General features: G+C 39.2%; 1 protein-coding gene and 1 long non-coding RNA gene across 2 annotated transcripts; both read right to left on the bottom strand.

Annotated features, from left to right (window-relative positions):
- Positions 1–3,527: 3,527 nt before the first annotated feature.
- Positions 3,528–4,654, bottom strand: LOC137100602 (uncharacterized). The gene is made up of 3 exons (XR_010910938.1): positions 4,524–4,654; positions 4,225–4,337; positions 3,528–3,885 (listed from the first exon to the last, which is right to left on the bottom strand). It is a non-coding gene; the product is annotated as an uncharacterized lncRNA (long non-coding RNA).
- A 711-nt stretch (positions 4,655–5,365) lies between these two features.
- Positions 5,366–11,019, bottom strand: LOC137100155 (cell surface glycoprotein MUC18-like). The gene is made up of 13 exons (XM_067477792.1): positions 10,971–11,019; positions 9,965–10,098; positions 9,139–9,367; positions 8,968–9,038; positions 8,787–8,874; positions 8,316–8,483; positions 8,085–8,212; positions 7,617–7,761; positions 7,374–7,489; positions 7,089–7,230; positions 6,622–6,792; positions 6,035–6,196; positions 5,366–5,475 (listed from the first exon to the last, which is right to left on the bottom strand). The coding sequence occupies exons 1-13, from the start codon at positions 11,017–11,019 to the stop codon at positions 5,366–5,368; spliced, it is 1,713 nt and encodes a 570-aa protein (XP_067333893.1).
- Between the last annotated feature and the right edge of the window lie 4,805 nt (positions 11,020–15,824).

The following is a 15,824-nucleotide window of genomic DNA, read 5'->3' as shown; positions in this document are numbered from 1 at the left end:
TAATTTTAAGCCATACTGTACATATTTTAACCATTGAACTTTTAAATTATGAATTGTCACATATGATATTCAATTCAATTCAATTCAACTTTATTTATATAGCGCCAATTTACAACAAAGTCATCTCAAGGCACTTTACAGAATAAAGTCCAGACTACACAAGTATGTAGAAGCAACCCAACAAATCCCCCTTGAGCAAGCCCTAGGCAACAGTGGAGAGGAAAAACTCCCTTTAATGGGAGAAACCTCCAGCAGAACCAGGCTCAGGGTGGGTGGCCATCTGCCTTGACCGGTTGGGGTGAGTGGAAAGTGGAGAAAGAAAAGAAAAGAGCAACGAAAAGCAACAACAAAACAACAAGAAAAGCAACAACAAAACAACAAAAAAGCAACAACAAAACAACAAAAAAGCAACAACAAAGCATCGTACAGGTTGTAGGATATAGAATATGTATGTTGTCACATATCTAGAATAATTTTGACAGAATATATATTCAGGTCTTTCTCGTTAGTGTTGGTGTATGTGGTTTGTGTTGATCTCACAAGAGGCAGAAAAAAATAGGAAACAACAAAAAAATAATAGGACAAGAATGTTATTGCATAATTCCACAGTTTTTTACCTGAAACTTTAAAGCACCTCATCTCACAAATGACCAAACTGTAAATTGCACCATTTGCAACATTGTGGCCCAACACACACTGAGTAATTACAGCATAAACTGTTTGACACTTGGCTCATTTATATCGTCTCACAACAAATATCAGCATATTAGCCATAGTCACATGTTATCGAGTATAATAAAGGAAGGCAAGGTGATCTATGTAATTATCTGTCTTGCAAACAAATGCAGATTTTAACTATTATCAGCATCAGTATAATATCAGTTAGAAAATAGGGTGTTAAAGAAAGGAAAGAATGAAGGTAAAGCTTTCAATAAAGATTTAAACATTTTGAATTGATGATGTTTGAAGATCACACCTGAATTTCTGCAACACCTTTGAATGTGTGGCCTAAGATCTAAACCACAGAATTATAGCAGCCACAAAATTCCCAGGATTAACTAATTGCTTTGACTCTCCAACGAAGAGAAATGTCCTTTAAAACAGGTAATTAACATTTTCTGACACTTTTCCTTTTTAGTGTCATTAATGTCCTTAAAACACAAAAGGGAAATAAACCAGTTCAGACACGATCAACACGATCACGATCTTTGAGAAACATTTGGTCATGTTGGTAATAACCAGGACTTCAGAGAGGAAGCCTTTCACGTCAACGTCTGCTGCAATACTCCATCAATCCACAGGGTGGAGGTAACACAAAGATAAACAGAAATAAGAATTTACCAGGGCGACTGCAGGTTCTTAAAATGCCTTCAATTCACATCCTATTGGTCTGAAATATTTGAAGATTTCCAGCTCACACATGCAGAACAGGAAGCATAAAATATCAAAAGCAGAGACCACCAGCACGTTGTAGGAGCGCTCGATTTTCTAACAGTTCATCCCAGACTAGCAACTGAAAACAAACGTACCCTTGGAGGTCAGGCTGACGGGCTGCAAACACTGCAGGGGGCACAGAGGGAATCAGAGGAAACTGGAAAGAAACCACAGCCTGATCAGAAATAGTCACCTGTCAAATGAAAGATCAGAATGTAAGTAGTTAGTTCTGAGTCCTTAAGTGAGTCTAAAGTGATCAAACAGTGTTTGATCAGCCTTCAGTTCATCACGTTGTTAGGAACCTGTGTTATCTCCACTAGATGAACTAGTTCAAGTCTCAATTGAAGGACGGGTTCTATATTTTAGAGTTACTGCTGAATAGAAAGGAGAGAAAGTCAGGATGCTACAGAAACATGGAGAAAGGAAAGAAAATCCACAGAAACTGTCCATCTTACAGTTTTAACATGCAGAATCGAATATTGGAACCTGTTATATATTAAGTAAAATGTGTCTGGGTAAATGTTGTATGAAGTAAATCAAAAATTATAACCAAAAAATGATTCAATGTGCCTGCAGCTTCTCACCTTTTGTCTCCTATACAACTCAACTGCATTGTTCTGTCTTCAGAATGAGGGCAAACAGATTAAAGCTCATTTTCTGTTCTCATGACATTTCATCCTGAGTCCAATATAATGTAATGAGTCACAAAAAGTGAAGTAGAGAGTGAAAGCAGACGTATCTACACCATGGATCAATCAATGCACACCTGAGCACACCTGATCCAGGTAATCAGCAGTGGCTAGTGGGAAAACAAGCAGGTTTGCAGCCCCCAAGGCCCAGAGGTCAACACTCCTGCTCTAAATCAAAAGACAATTAACCAAAATTGATGGGAATTTTTGGGAAAGTAAATCTATCTATCTAATATCTAGATATTTTCTGAATGACGATATGTCAAACGTTCTGCCATTTACATACTGGAGTTTGTCGACATGAATCGCACAGTTTAGGCACAGCTGACTTAAATGTTTCTGGCCAGGCAGTGTGTACCTTGAGTCTAAAGTAACATTGTACAAAGACAGTTTGAAACCGTCTGGACATGGACATGTGAATATGACATCCAGTTCATCATCTGCTAAGAGACTTTATGTTTTGTTCTGAATGTGTTTCAAAGGAGTAATTTCCTGTGTGGTCAAGTGAGGCATCATTTGTTTTTATTGTTCCTGTTCTTATCCCGTGAGTTCAGGGTCCCCCTATCAGACCCTATCAGCCTGAGAGACAGTGTGACCCATTTTTGTTATTTCACTAATTTGTAGATGAAAACAAATGATGACAGACAGGAATGAGCCTACAGAACATCAGATGTTGGCTTCACAATATTTAGCTACTTAGTAGCTGAATAGTTCTTTCTCCTCTGATAAAAAAGTTACCCAACGTGTCTTTGCCCGTGTTATTTACTGTGGGTGTGGACATTGGTAGAATGTGGAGCTTTAGTTGTCTTGTCTGCTTTCAAATGCGAATGCTGCCATATTATATTGTCTTTTACATTTGCTACTTTGTATCATGTAACTCGTGATCCTCCAGACAAGAGTCATACTGCTGAAAACCTTTGTTGAATGCAGATACATCACTGAGCAAAAATGAACTGACCTGTCTTGCAAAGTGAGTTTCATGTTCAGATGCCCCACAGCTGCAGTATTTTTATTTCAATTTGGATTCATTCTTGGATATGGACGTATTTTGACAGAGCAACTCTGGGATATTCAGGAAATGATCTCACACCACCTCTGAAATGCACTAAATAACCATCTTCCTTTATAGAATATGCTGATCATCCACTACATTAATATGACTGTTTGACTTTAATGGTCTTAGAAGAATAGATTCTTCTACACATAATTAATGTCTGTAATTTGTTCAAAGTGTTGGTTGAACACTTTATTCTAAATGGATAATAAATGTTTGAATTGATTTGCAGTGAGAAGGGCAGCTTGGGGCCTACTGCTTCTATTCCAACTACTCTTTTATACGTTAGAGACAAATGTCAATAGAAAAGAAATAGCCTGTCTTTAAATCAAACATTTTTATTTGACCTTAGTTTCTTGCAAAGCAGAAACACACAAGCATCCATAAATCACATGTACTCTACTGAATTTACACACATTTTGGAAAAAGAACAATTTCAACATTTATTTTAAAACTTAAAAAAATCAAGAACAAGCAAATAATGTCTTATTGAACAACTTAAAACAAAGACTGAAATCTTCTAACATGTTACATTGTCAGGCCTAACTAGCTCTCAGCGGAAACACAATCAAAAGAGAACAGATCAGAACAAGCACAGGAACAAATGAAGTGTATGATGCAATCACAAAGCAGGCACAGCACATCACCAATCTTTAACCTTTGTCACCTTCACAAACGGTCCAAGGCCACCACCTCCTGCTCCTCCTGCTGGACAAAGGAGTCAGTCGTTAGTGTCAGTGTAAGCCCACCTTCACACACACATACATACACTGCACACACATGACATTACTTAGAAGCTCTGATCTACAGAGGAGGAGGAGGAGGAGTTGCTATGGATCAACATCAGAGAAAACAGGAAGTGTTTGTGAACAAGCCAGTAGTTGGCCAAACTTACCTGAAAGAGAAAATGGGGAAATTATAACCCAGGAATCATTTTTCTAGTGCATTAAAGACGTTCTTAAAGCACATAAGTGAGAAAAATGCAGACATTTTCTCTGTGTGTGGTTCCTGTTTTATCCTCAACTATTCATCCACGACAATAGTTACCTGTTCATCAGGGCCGTTGTTGATGACTCCATGGACTCTAGGTCGACAGTTTCCTTACTCTCTGCAACGTGACCATCTCTATCACGTCATCTTTGGGGGTCCTCTCTGAGGTGCTGTTGACAGAAAGGAGGATTGGCACAATAAGTCTTCCCAGGTCCACTTGACTCATAATTTGAACATTTTGGATACAGTCCCAGGATTTAACAGTGCATTTGTTGAAGACTACATGACGACATTTTCTTTTTCTTTCTGAGGATTAATACATATTTACTGTACTGAGTAGCAGAGACAATACTCACATGTCCAGATTCCCTGAGCGTCCAGGTGGGATAATTCCCTTCCTATACAGGAAGTAGAGGACACTGCTGATGGCCAGCAGCAGCAGACACAGTATGATGACTACTATGATCACCCCACTGCCCTTAGCTGCATGAACACACAAACACAGAGAGCAAGAAAATCCTGTTAGTTCACTTCATCTAACAATTGTTCTCATCTCTGAGCTGCTACTTTGACAGCTGCGGTGTTTAAGAGGATTTGACCTTTGCTTCACTGTGTACCAACCACATAAAATAGTTTGGTTTCTTTATTTGTAGAGCACTTTTTGGCTTATCTTTGAATACATCCATACATACATACATTCCTCCAGCTACTCCAGTTTTCTCCCACAGTCCAAAGACATGATGTTAGGTTAATTGGTGACTAAATGACCTGTAGCAGTGAATGTGATTGTGATGATGGTCTTTCTCTGTATGTCTCTCTGTGATGGCCCTGAGACAGACTGGAGACCTGTCCGGGCTGTACCCTGCCTCTCACCCAATGACTTCAGCCCCCTTTTCCTGAATTCTATTGTTCAGATCAGATGTTTGAATTTGTTAAAAACTAAGATTGTGGTATTTATTCTATCACGCATACATATTTTATTATACATGATTGATTATTAGATTTTCCACTAGTAAACACTAGTTTCCTCTGATTGTACAAGTATTTTTAGTTAAGTCAAACTGATCATGTAACACCTGGAAGAGGTTCAGCCCCTCAGGACATCAGTGGATATTTAGACAAGCAAACAAACATTTATTTTATTAATATTTCTCAAGAGAGAATCAACACTACATGTATTCAGCTTATTTTTGTTTTTTCAAAATTCCGGGACATAAAAGGGGAAAGGGGAAAAGGCATCTGACAAAAGAGCTGTCAGGGCAAAACTCTTACCAGGAGTGAAGGGAGCTGGTGTGGTGACACTGGGAACTGTGAGGAAGAAAAACAACACTTAGAGAGTGAGAGTTTGTCCAAGTAAAGGATTAACAAAATTGGTTTTCAGAGCCTTTAAACTTGATTTAGCAGTTTAAACCTTAATGAGCATTGAGGTCACCCTACGTCTCCTAGTTCATCCCCTAATGTACAATCGCTAGTTTGGTCCCTAGTTAGAAGCCACATTCTACTGCCTGTACCATTAAAGCCCGACAGTGACCAAAACTTTTCAAACAGGCTTTGAAACTTTCAATCCAAAATAACTCAAATGCTGTATGAAAAACCTTTTGCTGGTTATTCCAGATTTCATACACTTAGAATTGGTGAAACACATACAGAAGCACAATGTTCTGACTTTACTGTGGTTGTGCTATTTTGTTTGTTTTTTTCCAATATGATGGAAAAATGAATAACATGAAATCAATTCAACAATTCAAAACCTGGTTGTTCCCTGCACTAGAGAACTGAGAATAAAGATTAATGGTTCACTCGCTAAATGGCCCCTTTTTTAATAATCCATCCACTCATACATGGAAAGTGAGAGAGAAGCTCTTACTGGCTTTAATGTTGAAAGCTTTGACTTCAGTGCCCACGTCATTGGAAACGTTGCAAAGAGCTCTGATGTCCGAGGTGACATTTACTGACACCACACTCTGAGCCACGTACTCGTTCGACTTTCTTACCACCTCCTTCCAGTTCTGTGGAGACACAAACACACCTTGTTGATGAAGAAACCATGTGTTTTATATTGGCACAATAGAAATGCTCTTCACAGCTGGTATAACTACAGTTGGGTGCAAAGCTTTGCATCTGTACCAGAACAAACGTTTCTTCATGAGAAGTGAAAGTGAGTGGAATTTTCATCCCATCAGGCTGCGTATCTCATTTGAATTTAAAGCAAACATCATCTTAAATAATGACACTCTTTGTATTCTCTTTGTATTCATTCAGAAATAATGGCTCCTGCACCTACAGAGAAACGATCTATGTACAAGAAGAAAGCAGGAAACTCTACAATGACTAGAATCAGCCCCCAAATCTGGGTAAGTTGGAAGTCGGACTCTACCATGAGAGAAATTTGAGGGCTTCAATGAAAAACACTGCTCCCACCATTGACATGACTACAAACAAAGCTCCTCTAACAGAAGCAGGTTAGTGCTGTGTCGTGAGCCTTCTTGGTGACCTGGGTGCCGATGATGTTCCAGGAGATGCTGGGCAGTGGAGAGCCTTCAGCCTCACAACTCAGGTTCACCATCCTGCCTATTGCCTCCTCCAGCTGCACTTCCTGATCCTCTCCAACCAGCTGGGGACCACCTAGACACACCCACACACACATATATTTGCTGAGTGACATAAAGCATTTCCTCAGCCCTTTGCCCTCACCTCACCTTAGAATTGAAATTCTTAACCCTCAAACATCCCAGTTCATATCTACTCTCCTTTAATGCTGAGCTAGTGTCAGTGGAAGTCAACGCTTCCTGCACAGATGTTTCACATGAAAAGCCCTCCAGTGACCTGAAAGGGTCCAGTTCACCTTTTTATGGTAGGTTTGGAATGTGAGAAAAAGAGGAGGAGGTGGCTGAGCTAGGGAGCCGTGTGGGGCCACTGACCTCGTACAATGATGTGAACAGAGCCGCTGCTGTGCAAGGCCGGGAAGGAGGGAGCAGAGACCTCACAATGGTACTGTCCTGTTGTTCCATAGGTGGCGTCCTGCAGGTGCAGTGTGTTTCCCGTGCCTACCTGCTTCCCATCCTACACACATGTAAACCATAAACACACACACTAATGCAGCTATTTATTAGCTTTCACATCATCTAAACATATTCATTATCCTTTTCTTTTCTACTGTTTTCAGTAAGATTTTCAATCCAGTCTCTGGTCTACTGTGTACATACCTTGTACCAGACAGTGTGTGTTTTCAGAGAGGACAGGGCATTGCAGGTTGCAGTCAGATCTTCCCCTTTGAGCATCACCTCTGAGTCTTTTGGCACCACAACAGCTGGGTCCAAATCTGAACACAACAAACAGCAAAGAAAAGGAAATCAAATGCTGTAGGAATGGATTTATCGCTTTCTTTCACATGAGACAATCAGTATGGAGGTGGAGTCTTTGTGTGTGTGTGTGAGACCACTTCTCACAGTGCACAGGGAGCTGAATTTCTCCTTTGACGTCTGCGTATTCGTCAGAGTCCAGAGGGCGACACTGATAGATTCCGCTGTGGTTTCGTGACACCGGTGACAGGATCAACACGTGGCCACTGCTCTCCAAGTCCACATCCTGGTCCTGCTCAAAAATGAATGAAAGTTGTCATCTCTGTCCATGTTGTGGAATGTTACTAGCTAACGCCAACAATCTCAAGGGGACAGGGAGTGTAAAAAGAATAGTTTCCCTAACCTTACTGGATTTCAAGTTTTAATGTTGCACACTGCATGTGATACTCATCATGTGGTGAAACAATGCAGCTGCAATTCCCAACAGACTCCATTAGGGGGATTCAGTGGGCCGACAATATATTTAGGCCCAATATCTAAACCCACGGTATTTGAAAGTAGAGATGGAGGCAGACAAGGCCGAACCGATATTACACCACGTACTGTGAAACTTACTTGTTTTCTGTGGAAAATGAAGGATGGAGGGGGGTTGCCGTCACCATGGCAACGCAGCTCCACTGTATCCCCCTCTTTGACCAAGCCCTGGGGCGACTCCCTCCACATCTCCACCTTGGTGCTAGGGTCTAAACACACACACACACACACTCAAATTAAGAAGGCTTATTCAGCGAGCTGCTAAAGTCATTTTACAAGGTCATTTCCAAGAAAGGCTCAACGTTAACTCACAGTAAACAGTGATGTTGACGCTGTTGGACTCCAACGTTCTGACGCCTCCTGGGACAAAGAAGCTGACCTCACAGGAGAAATAGGCATCTTCATCCTCCCTCACCGCTTTATACTCCAATGTGCTCTGGACGGAGAAAAAGCCTCTGGGATCTCTGCTCACATTTGCATCTGTCAAACACAATACAGATGTTTAGTGTAACAATGGACAGAAGTTCTATGAAACTGACACCTATTGCTGTAGAGGTCACAAAGTGCATATTCCAACTGTTTCTCTGTCGCTGTCAGCTGGTAATTTGGTGATCTAGACATCTGGTCCTCATGATTACAACCCTGGCAAGACTACAGCTGCTATCAGGCTTTAATAGAAACACACTGATGCTTCACATTAACAGCTTCGATTGCTAACAGAAAATTCAAAGTGTGATACAGGTGAGACCCAGACACAGTGTCTCATCTACACTTTGCACTTACGTCCTGCTGAGGACATCAGTGGCATGCTGTTCTTGTACCAGGTGATGTTGGGCTCAGGGAAGCTGTTACGAACCTCACATGATGCAACCTGGATGGAAAGTCACATTGGCCAATCTTTAGCAGCACTGTACAGGAAACTTGATTTCAGGGACTAACAGTGTCTAAGATTAAGTAGGCCCACCTTAGATGGCATCTCATTGGTCACAGATATTCCTGTCATAACATCCTTGATCACTGGGGCGTCTGGAGGAGCTGAGTTAGAAAAAGAATAATTACAAATCTTACAGATTGGAATGTTCCTTTAAACAACAGCTATTTTGAAATCCATTTAATGTTTGGTGGGTTTCCTTACCAAACACTCTGAGATCGGTCGTGACCACAGCAAACCCAAAGACCTTCTCCTGCACGTGGCAGATAAACTGCCTGTTGTCAGAGAGCTGGACATTCTGGATGGTGAGTTGAGCTTCCTGATGGTCCAAAGTCACATTGATCCGATCACTGTAGTCAGTGTTGTCGACTACTTTCTGTTTTTTGTCATCACCGTAGAAGATCAGTTTCCGAGAGACCCTTATGTCAGATGTCTGCAGAAAAGAGGACATGTAGTCAGGCTGACACATCACCTTTAACTGTGTATCATGGAGTAAAATGCTGAGTAAAATGTGTGTCCAGCTGACTGCTGCTGTGAAACAAACATACAATGTGAGCCATCGCTCAGCTGAGTCATAACATACGATATTGATTGATAGATTCTATGAGCTCAGCCCTGAATGACACATTATTCAACACTACACTGATAGAAAAGTTATTCACTCACACAGCCTGTGTGTCTCCTTTGTCCTGACAATATGATTAAAGTGAACACAATCAAAAGCTGCCTGCAGGACAAACATTGATGTTGATGTAAAATTTCCATTGGAAATAAATTCTCTCTTATAAAAAAATGGTTTTATTGTTATGCTGCATTATAGCTTAGATTTGTCTGTGGTTTATTTTATGTTTTCAACATTTTTTATCCTTTTTTACTGTTGCGTCGACAATGAGGGAGGCAATTAAATAGCCTGATGATTCAATTACAGTTGTGGGTCACTGGCCATGATTCAAATTACTGACTTTTAAGCAGCAGACCTACACAAGAAGTGAGCAGTTGAATTGTGTCAGAGAGTTTCAGTTATACTCACCACAAACCACTGGACAAATAAATCACTGGGCTGATTGTTCCCATCAGTGACGTTATACTGGCAGAGGATTTGAGCAGAGTCACCCAGGTAAACCTCAACAGTCTCCTGTGTTGTCAGCTCCACCTTTGTCCAGGCTGAAAAACACATAGACATGCACATAAATCCACTACACAGTCAGCATTGGTTCTTCCTGACCTACATCTAATTCTGATTATGACCCTCAATCCTAATTGTGCTCACATCTGGCTTTAGATTCCCTGCATTCATTAACAGGAAAGGTCAGTACAGTCCCTGATCCCTCCCTCGACTGTAACTTCTTATAGCAGCCCATGGATTTGTCATCACAGTCTAAGAAAAAGTGTCACTTTACTGCTGAATTTTTAATGTCATGAAATAATGTATCTGTGAGTACAAATCATCTGAAGGTGGAATTATCAAGCTCCTCAAAAGTGGAACTTAAGCTCGGTTTAGTCTTTAGGACTACAATTAAAAACTATCTTCTATTAATATGGGTTAACTTTAGCTGCACTTTACAGATGTATTATGTTGGAAACTGTCACAGTTTAGTGTTGGCAAATACTGAGGGACACAAAAGAACAAGAGCACAAACATAGACATTTACTTTTGAATAAGTGTTTTAAATATGAAGAAAACCACTTTGCAAGACCGAGACCTTGGTGTTTTAAGAGTCCAGCTGCCACCCTGCTGCTCCCCCCCCACCACCCTGTCAGCCCTCCTCACAAACAATCATTTTCTGGCCTGTGCTCGGCCAACCGTTCCTTTTTTTTTTGAGCATTCAAATATCAGGACCTTGATAGTTACTGAATTAGAATAATCAGCACAGACAATATTTCAGCAATGCAATGTTTTTACTGGAATTATGCTTAATTTTCTTAATATTCTGTTAAGACATGTTTGTCATACAAAATACAATCTAAATACAATCTAATTGAAAAATCTTCATATATTCCTTAAGTACTGGAAAACAGGACTTTGTTTAACTCACCCATATAGATGAGGAGAAAAACCACAAATGTTCTTTTCAGGAAAGCCATGTCCGCGTTGCTCGTCGTATCACACCAAAGTGGCTTCTTTACTTGAACTTACCAGAAACCCGCAGGAACTAGAATCGAAGTATCTTTCTATTCAAAGGCAGCTTATCAGTCATGTAACAGTTTCAGCATTCTTTGCGTTTCTTACGTCACCAAAAGTTTAATCGGAATGTTGCAAAATTGATACAAATGTAATAAAATCATTCTTTTACATCATTTAATAATTTAAACTGGCTGTATGAACATAAGAAAAATAAAATGGTGAGAACACATTAAAGTAACAACCACAAACAACAAAATATATTTTTTATTAAATGGCCAAAATCACATGGGTAACAATAATAACTACCTGGAATCACATCTGATAGTTTTTAAGTAATAATCTCAATTAAGAGCTGGAAAACTACATGTTAATTGAATAATAATATTGCAGCTCCTCAGCATTGAGGCATTTTAAATCATAGTAGCTGTATAGGTCACAAAGCCAGGCCCCTTTATGTCAGCAGATATAAAGCTTTTCCTCTGTTAGTCTTGTTCTTTTAGGATATTAAAAAGGTGCATCTTGTTATCTTGCCTGAGAACCTGAGGGCACCACAGACTGTGGACTGTTTCAAAAAACAGTTAAAGACTTTTTTGTTTAGAAAAGCATTTTAAAGTGATCATTTTAAAATGATCATTACTTTTTACTTTAATGCTGTGCTATTCTATGTTTTATATGTTTTGTAGGCTTTACATGTTTTATGTTTTATTCCTGGTCTTAATCCGCTTGTGTAGCACTTTGAGATTTGTTAGCAAATGTAAAGCGCTTTATAAATAAAATGAATAATAATTATTATTATTATTATTATTATTATTATTATTATTATAAACTGCTTTGATTGACAGCTGAAATGAGATGTGCCAGAGGAGAAGAGGAAGCAAAGCGATATTTAAAGAAAAGCTTAAACATTTTTAATATTGTAAGTTGACCTGATCATGTTGTCAATTCTCACTGAAACAAACTTATTGCAGACAGTGCTGCATATTCTGTTTTATCAAAGAGAATAAAAAAGATAGATCCTTTAAGTGTAGGTCTATGAATATCTGAATATATCTGAATATGAATGAATATGAATATGAATATATCTCATCAATAACTCCATTACTAACCATTTCAATCAATATTTAGTTCAATGATGTTCTTTACTGTTCACAGATCAGGGTTCAATGAGCATAAGTCATAAGCATAAGACCTACATATAAATTACAATAGTTTTATATGCAATTGATAAAAAATTTAAAAATTGTATTTTATATTTGGATTTTTTTTGTTTATGGCGTGATGTGGATAAATTAAAATGAGACATCTCTTCTGTTCATGGTCAAATTGACCCGTTTTAAAGTTAAGAATTTAAAATAATACTTAAAAGTATTTTTTCACTTTGAAACTTTCCTGCTTGGCTTTTTTAGTGTAATCAATCAAAATAAAAATGCTTCAGTTCACATATTTCTAACCCTCGTACATGTTCATGTTACAAAGATACTGTTCGGGTCAATTTGACCCAGTGACAAAATACAAGCTAAAAACAGTCAGAAAAATCAAATACTATTTGTTTCTTTGCAACGATGAGACATAATACACCGCTGTCTCACACTCACACACACTCTTGACTTCATCTTTGAAGTGTGAGAATGCAGGTGTTGACTTTTGACAGGAACCTTCTCAGTTCTCGTAGACAAACTCCACCCACATTGAGTGGTCACTCAGATGTGTATTTGGGGACAAAGACCACTGAATTTCACCATTTTTTGATGTGAATGGCTTCAAAGAAGAGGTCAAGAAAATGTGTGTGTGTGTATGTGTGTGAGACGGGGGTGTATTATGTCTCGTAGTTGCTCTAACACTTGCATCTCGTGAAATGTGAACTTTTCTGATAGGACTTTGCTTTGATGGTTTTTTCCTTGATTTAGATTTTTGCTGCCTTGTACCTCACTTGTAAGTCGCTTTGGATAAAAGCATCTGCTAAATGTAGCTGCTCTAAATGTCAGCTTTCAACAAAGAGACAGAGATAAGGCTGCACTGATACTCACCCACTGATCAGACCCTACAAACAAAAGCTTTTCAGCTCTGTCTATATGATCATGGTAAAGTTAAACTTGCATTGGGAGGCAACACTCCTCCCAAAGCACCAACCTCACAGTTAACATGATACCAACATCTTTAGGAATAAAACCCAAACGAACTACATATGCTACATGTCACTAATCACTAAAAAATACATTCATCTTTAAAAAAAAAAAAAAAAAAGGTTCACAGACTTCAGAACCCAATAAGGTGCTTGAGAACTTCTCAGTTTGAATTAAGTTTATTAAAGAGTGTTATTGTTGGCAAAGCAGGATGATGATGATGATGATGATGATGTTGCCCTACGTCTCGCTGGATGGCGCTGATCTCCAGTCTATGAGGGAGACGAGCTGAGTCTGGAGGGAAGTTAGGGATCTTACGGGGAGGGGTGGAGTATGGTCCTGGCAGTGTGTGCGTGGAACGGAGCCGTGGTGGATCTTCAATCCCTCACGTGGAGGGAACTCCACAAACCTTAGTGAAACAATATTCAAAAACCCCCAAATCCCCTTTGAGTGAATATTAATACTTGGTAACACTGAAGAAGTCCGTGATGCTTGATTCAATAAACATCAGTCTGAGCTTCACAGGTAGGAAATCACATGGAGAGACAAACACTTATGCACGTGAATCAAACATGGACATGACATGGAAAACATTCCCTTTGGTTGGCATGGTTACAAGGGTCCGTGATGAAACCTTAGCAGTACTCACAATCCTTAGCGTCATTTAGATAGTCGGCACCAGAGAGAGTCAATATGGAGCCGTTACTCCCTAACACAGAGCGGCAGGCGGAGTCAGGTCAACACACGCACCGTGGATCGCAACGATGAACTCTCATGAAGGCTGGAAAGTCGCGGTGATCACGCAGACAATGTGACAGCTCGGTGAGGGAACTGAGGAGGTATATAAGCAAAGTGATGAGAGCAGGTGAAACCGATTACCGGAAGTATTACAGGAAGTGGCTGCAAAATAAGAGTCCTGAGGGAGGAAGTGAACTCGGGGATCCTGACATTTTTAGATGAAAGCAAATGATGGCAGAGAGGAATGAGCCTACAGAACATCAGACTTTGGCTTCACAATCAGTACTTTGCCCGTGTTATTGACTGTGAGTGTGGAGGTAGAGATGAGTTTTCCTAAAATGTAGGAGTCCATAAAATGAACATGACTTGTTTTGTCACAGAGAAACCATCCAAAACTTTCAGCAAATCACAAGGCCATCAGCCTTATAATACACTTTTTAATCGCTTTTCTGGTTTCTGAATAATCACAGATTTAGTTTGAGGCACTTTTTGGTGAATGTTCAGCTACAATAAAGGTCTTATGGTGCTGCCTGATTTCTCTGTTCTTCATAGGCTCTTTTTTTTAAACATTGAGTTTCTGTAAAATGTCATAATAAACATTGAAAGTCTAAAAAAAAAACAGTATGTATGTTACAGTGTGAATTTAGGTAATAGGACCCAGAAGAACAGACACAAGGGGAAGGTATAAGATAGTTTATTGATAATGGTGGAAATAGATGATTGGTGATTCAAAGGTTGGGGAGTCTGAGTTCAGGTTGCAGTTTACAGAGCGATAGAAGGGGGGAGATCGAGCATTGTAGCTGGAGACAGCAGGGGATTGAACATACGGTGCACTTGGAACAGGTGAGTGAGTGGGGAGAGCAGAAACAAGCAGAGCAAAAAACAAATGAAATCAAATAGATTTCATACAACAGAGTGAAATGAAGCTGACATATATTTGAAGTTCAAACAACTACCCACCTTTTTCAAATCTAAATCAACCAAACAAGGACAACTGTTTACCCAACATGCAATAATTCATCCAGATAAAATGAAACACTGTTAATAGAAGGAATTAGATTTTTGATTTGAGCCAACATTTTAAGAAGCTCCTTTGATTTATATTTTACATTTTACACTTAGTAAATGCTTGTGGTGCGTCAGAAATATTTAATTCAGTTGGCCAAAAAAATCCATAAGAATCCTTTCAGTCCCACCTCTGTCCCCAAGTCCTTCCTGTGGTCAGTGCCAGAGTGTCTGCTGTCTCCCACACACTCATCCTCACAGTTACTGGTAAACTCTGCTGGTCTGCTGATGAATATCATAGGTGGTATAATATATATAACATAACATAATAATTAGCCTTTTCAATATGAACTAAAAAGTTCTCTTCATTACTTTATTGCTGTGTACATTTTAATAATACTCCACATTCATTTGCTGCCACGTTTTATTTCTTCATTGGATCTGTGTGGTTTGTCCATTATGACTAAAAGCCATTGGATGCTGCATCTCTGTTCACTGTATCTATAGATTATTTTGAAGAATATTTTTGGAAATGTGGAAAGAGCATTTCTCAGTCCAAAGTGAACAAAAGTGATCTCACACCACCTCTGAAATGCACTAAATAACCATCTTCCTTTATACAATATGCTGATCATCCACAACATTAATATGACTGTTTGACTTTAATGGTCTTAGAAGAATAGATTCTTCTACACATAATTAATGTCTGTAATTTGTTCAAAGTGTTGGTTGAACACTTTATTCTAAATGGATAATAAATGTTTGAATTGATTTGCAGTGAGAAGGGCAGCTTGGGGCCTACTGCTTCTATTCCAACTACTCTTTTATACGTTAGAGACAAATGTCAATAGAAAAGAAATAGCCTGTCTTTAAATCAAACATTTTTATTTGACCTTAGT

Source organism: Channa argus, chromosome 15 (assembly GCF_033026475.1).
Source record: "Channa argus isolate prfri chromosome 15, Channa argus male v1.0, whole genome shotgun sequence".
Taxonomy (NCBI): Eukaryota; Metazoa; Chordata; class Actinopteri; order Anabantiformes; family Channidae; genus Channa; species Channa argus.
Note: the sequence above shows the minus strand (reverse complement) of the source record. Positions and strands in the feature narration are given on the sequence as shown.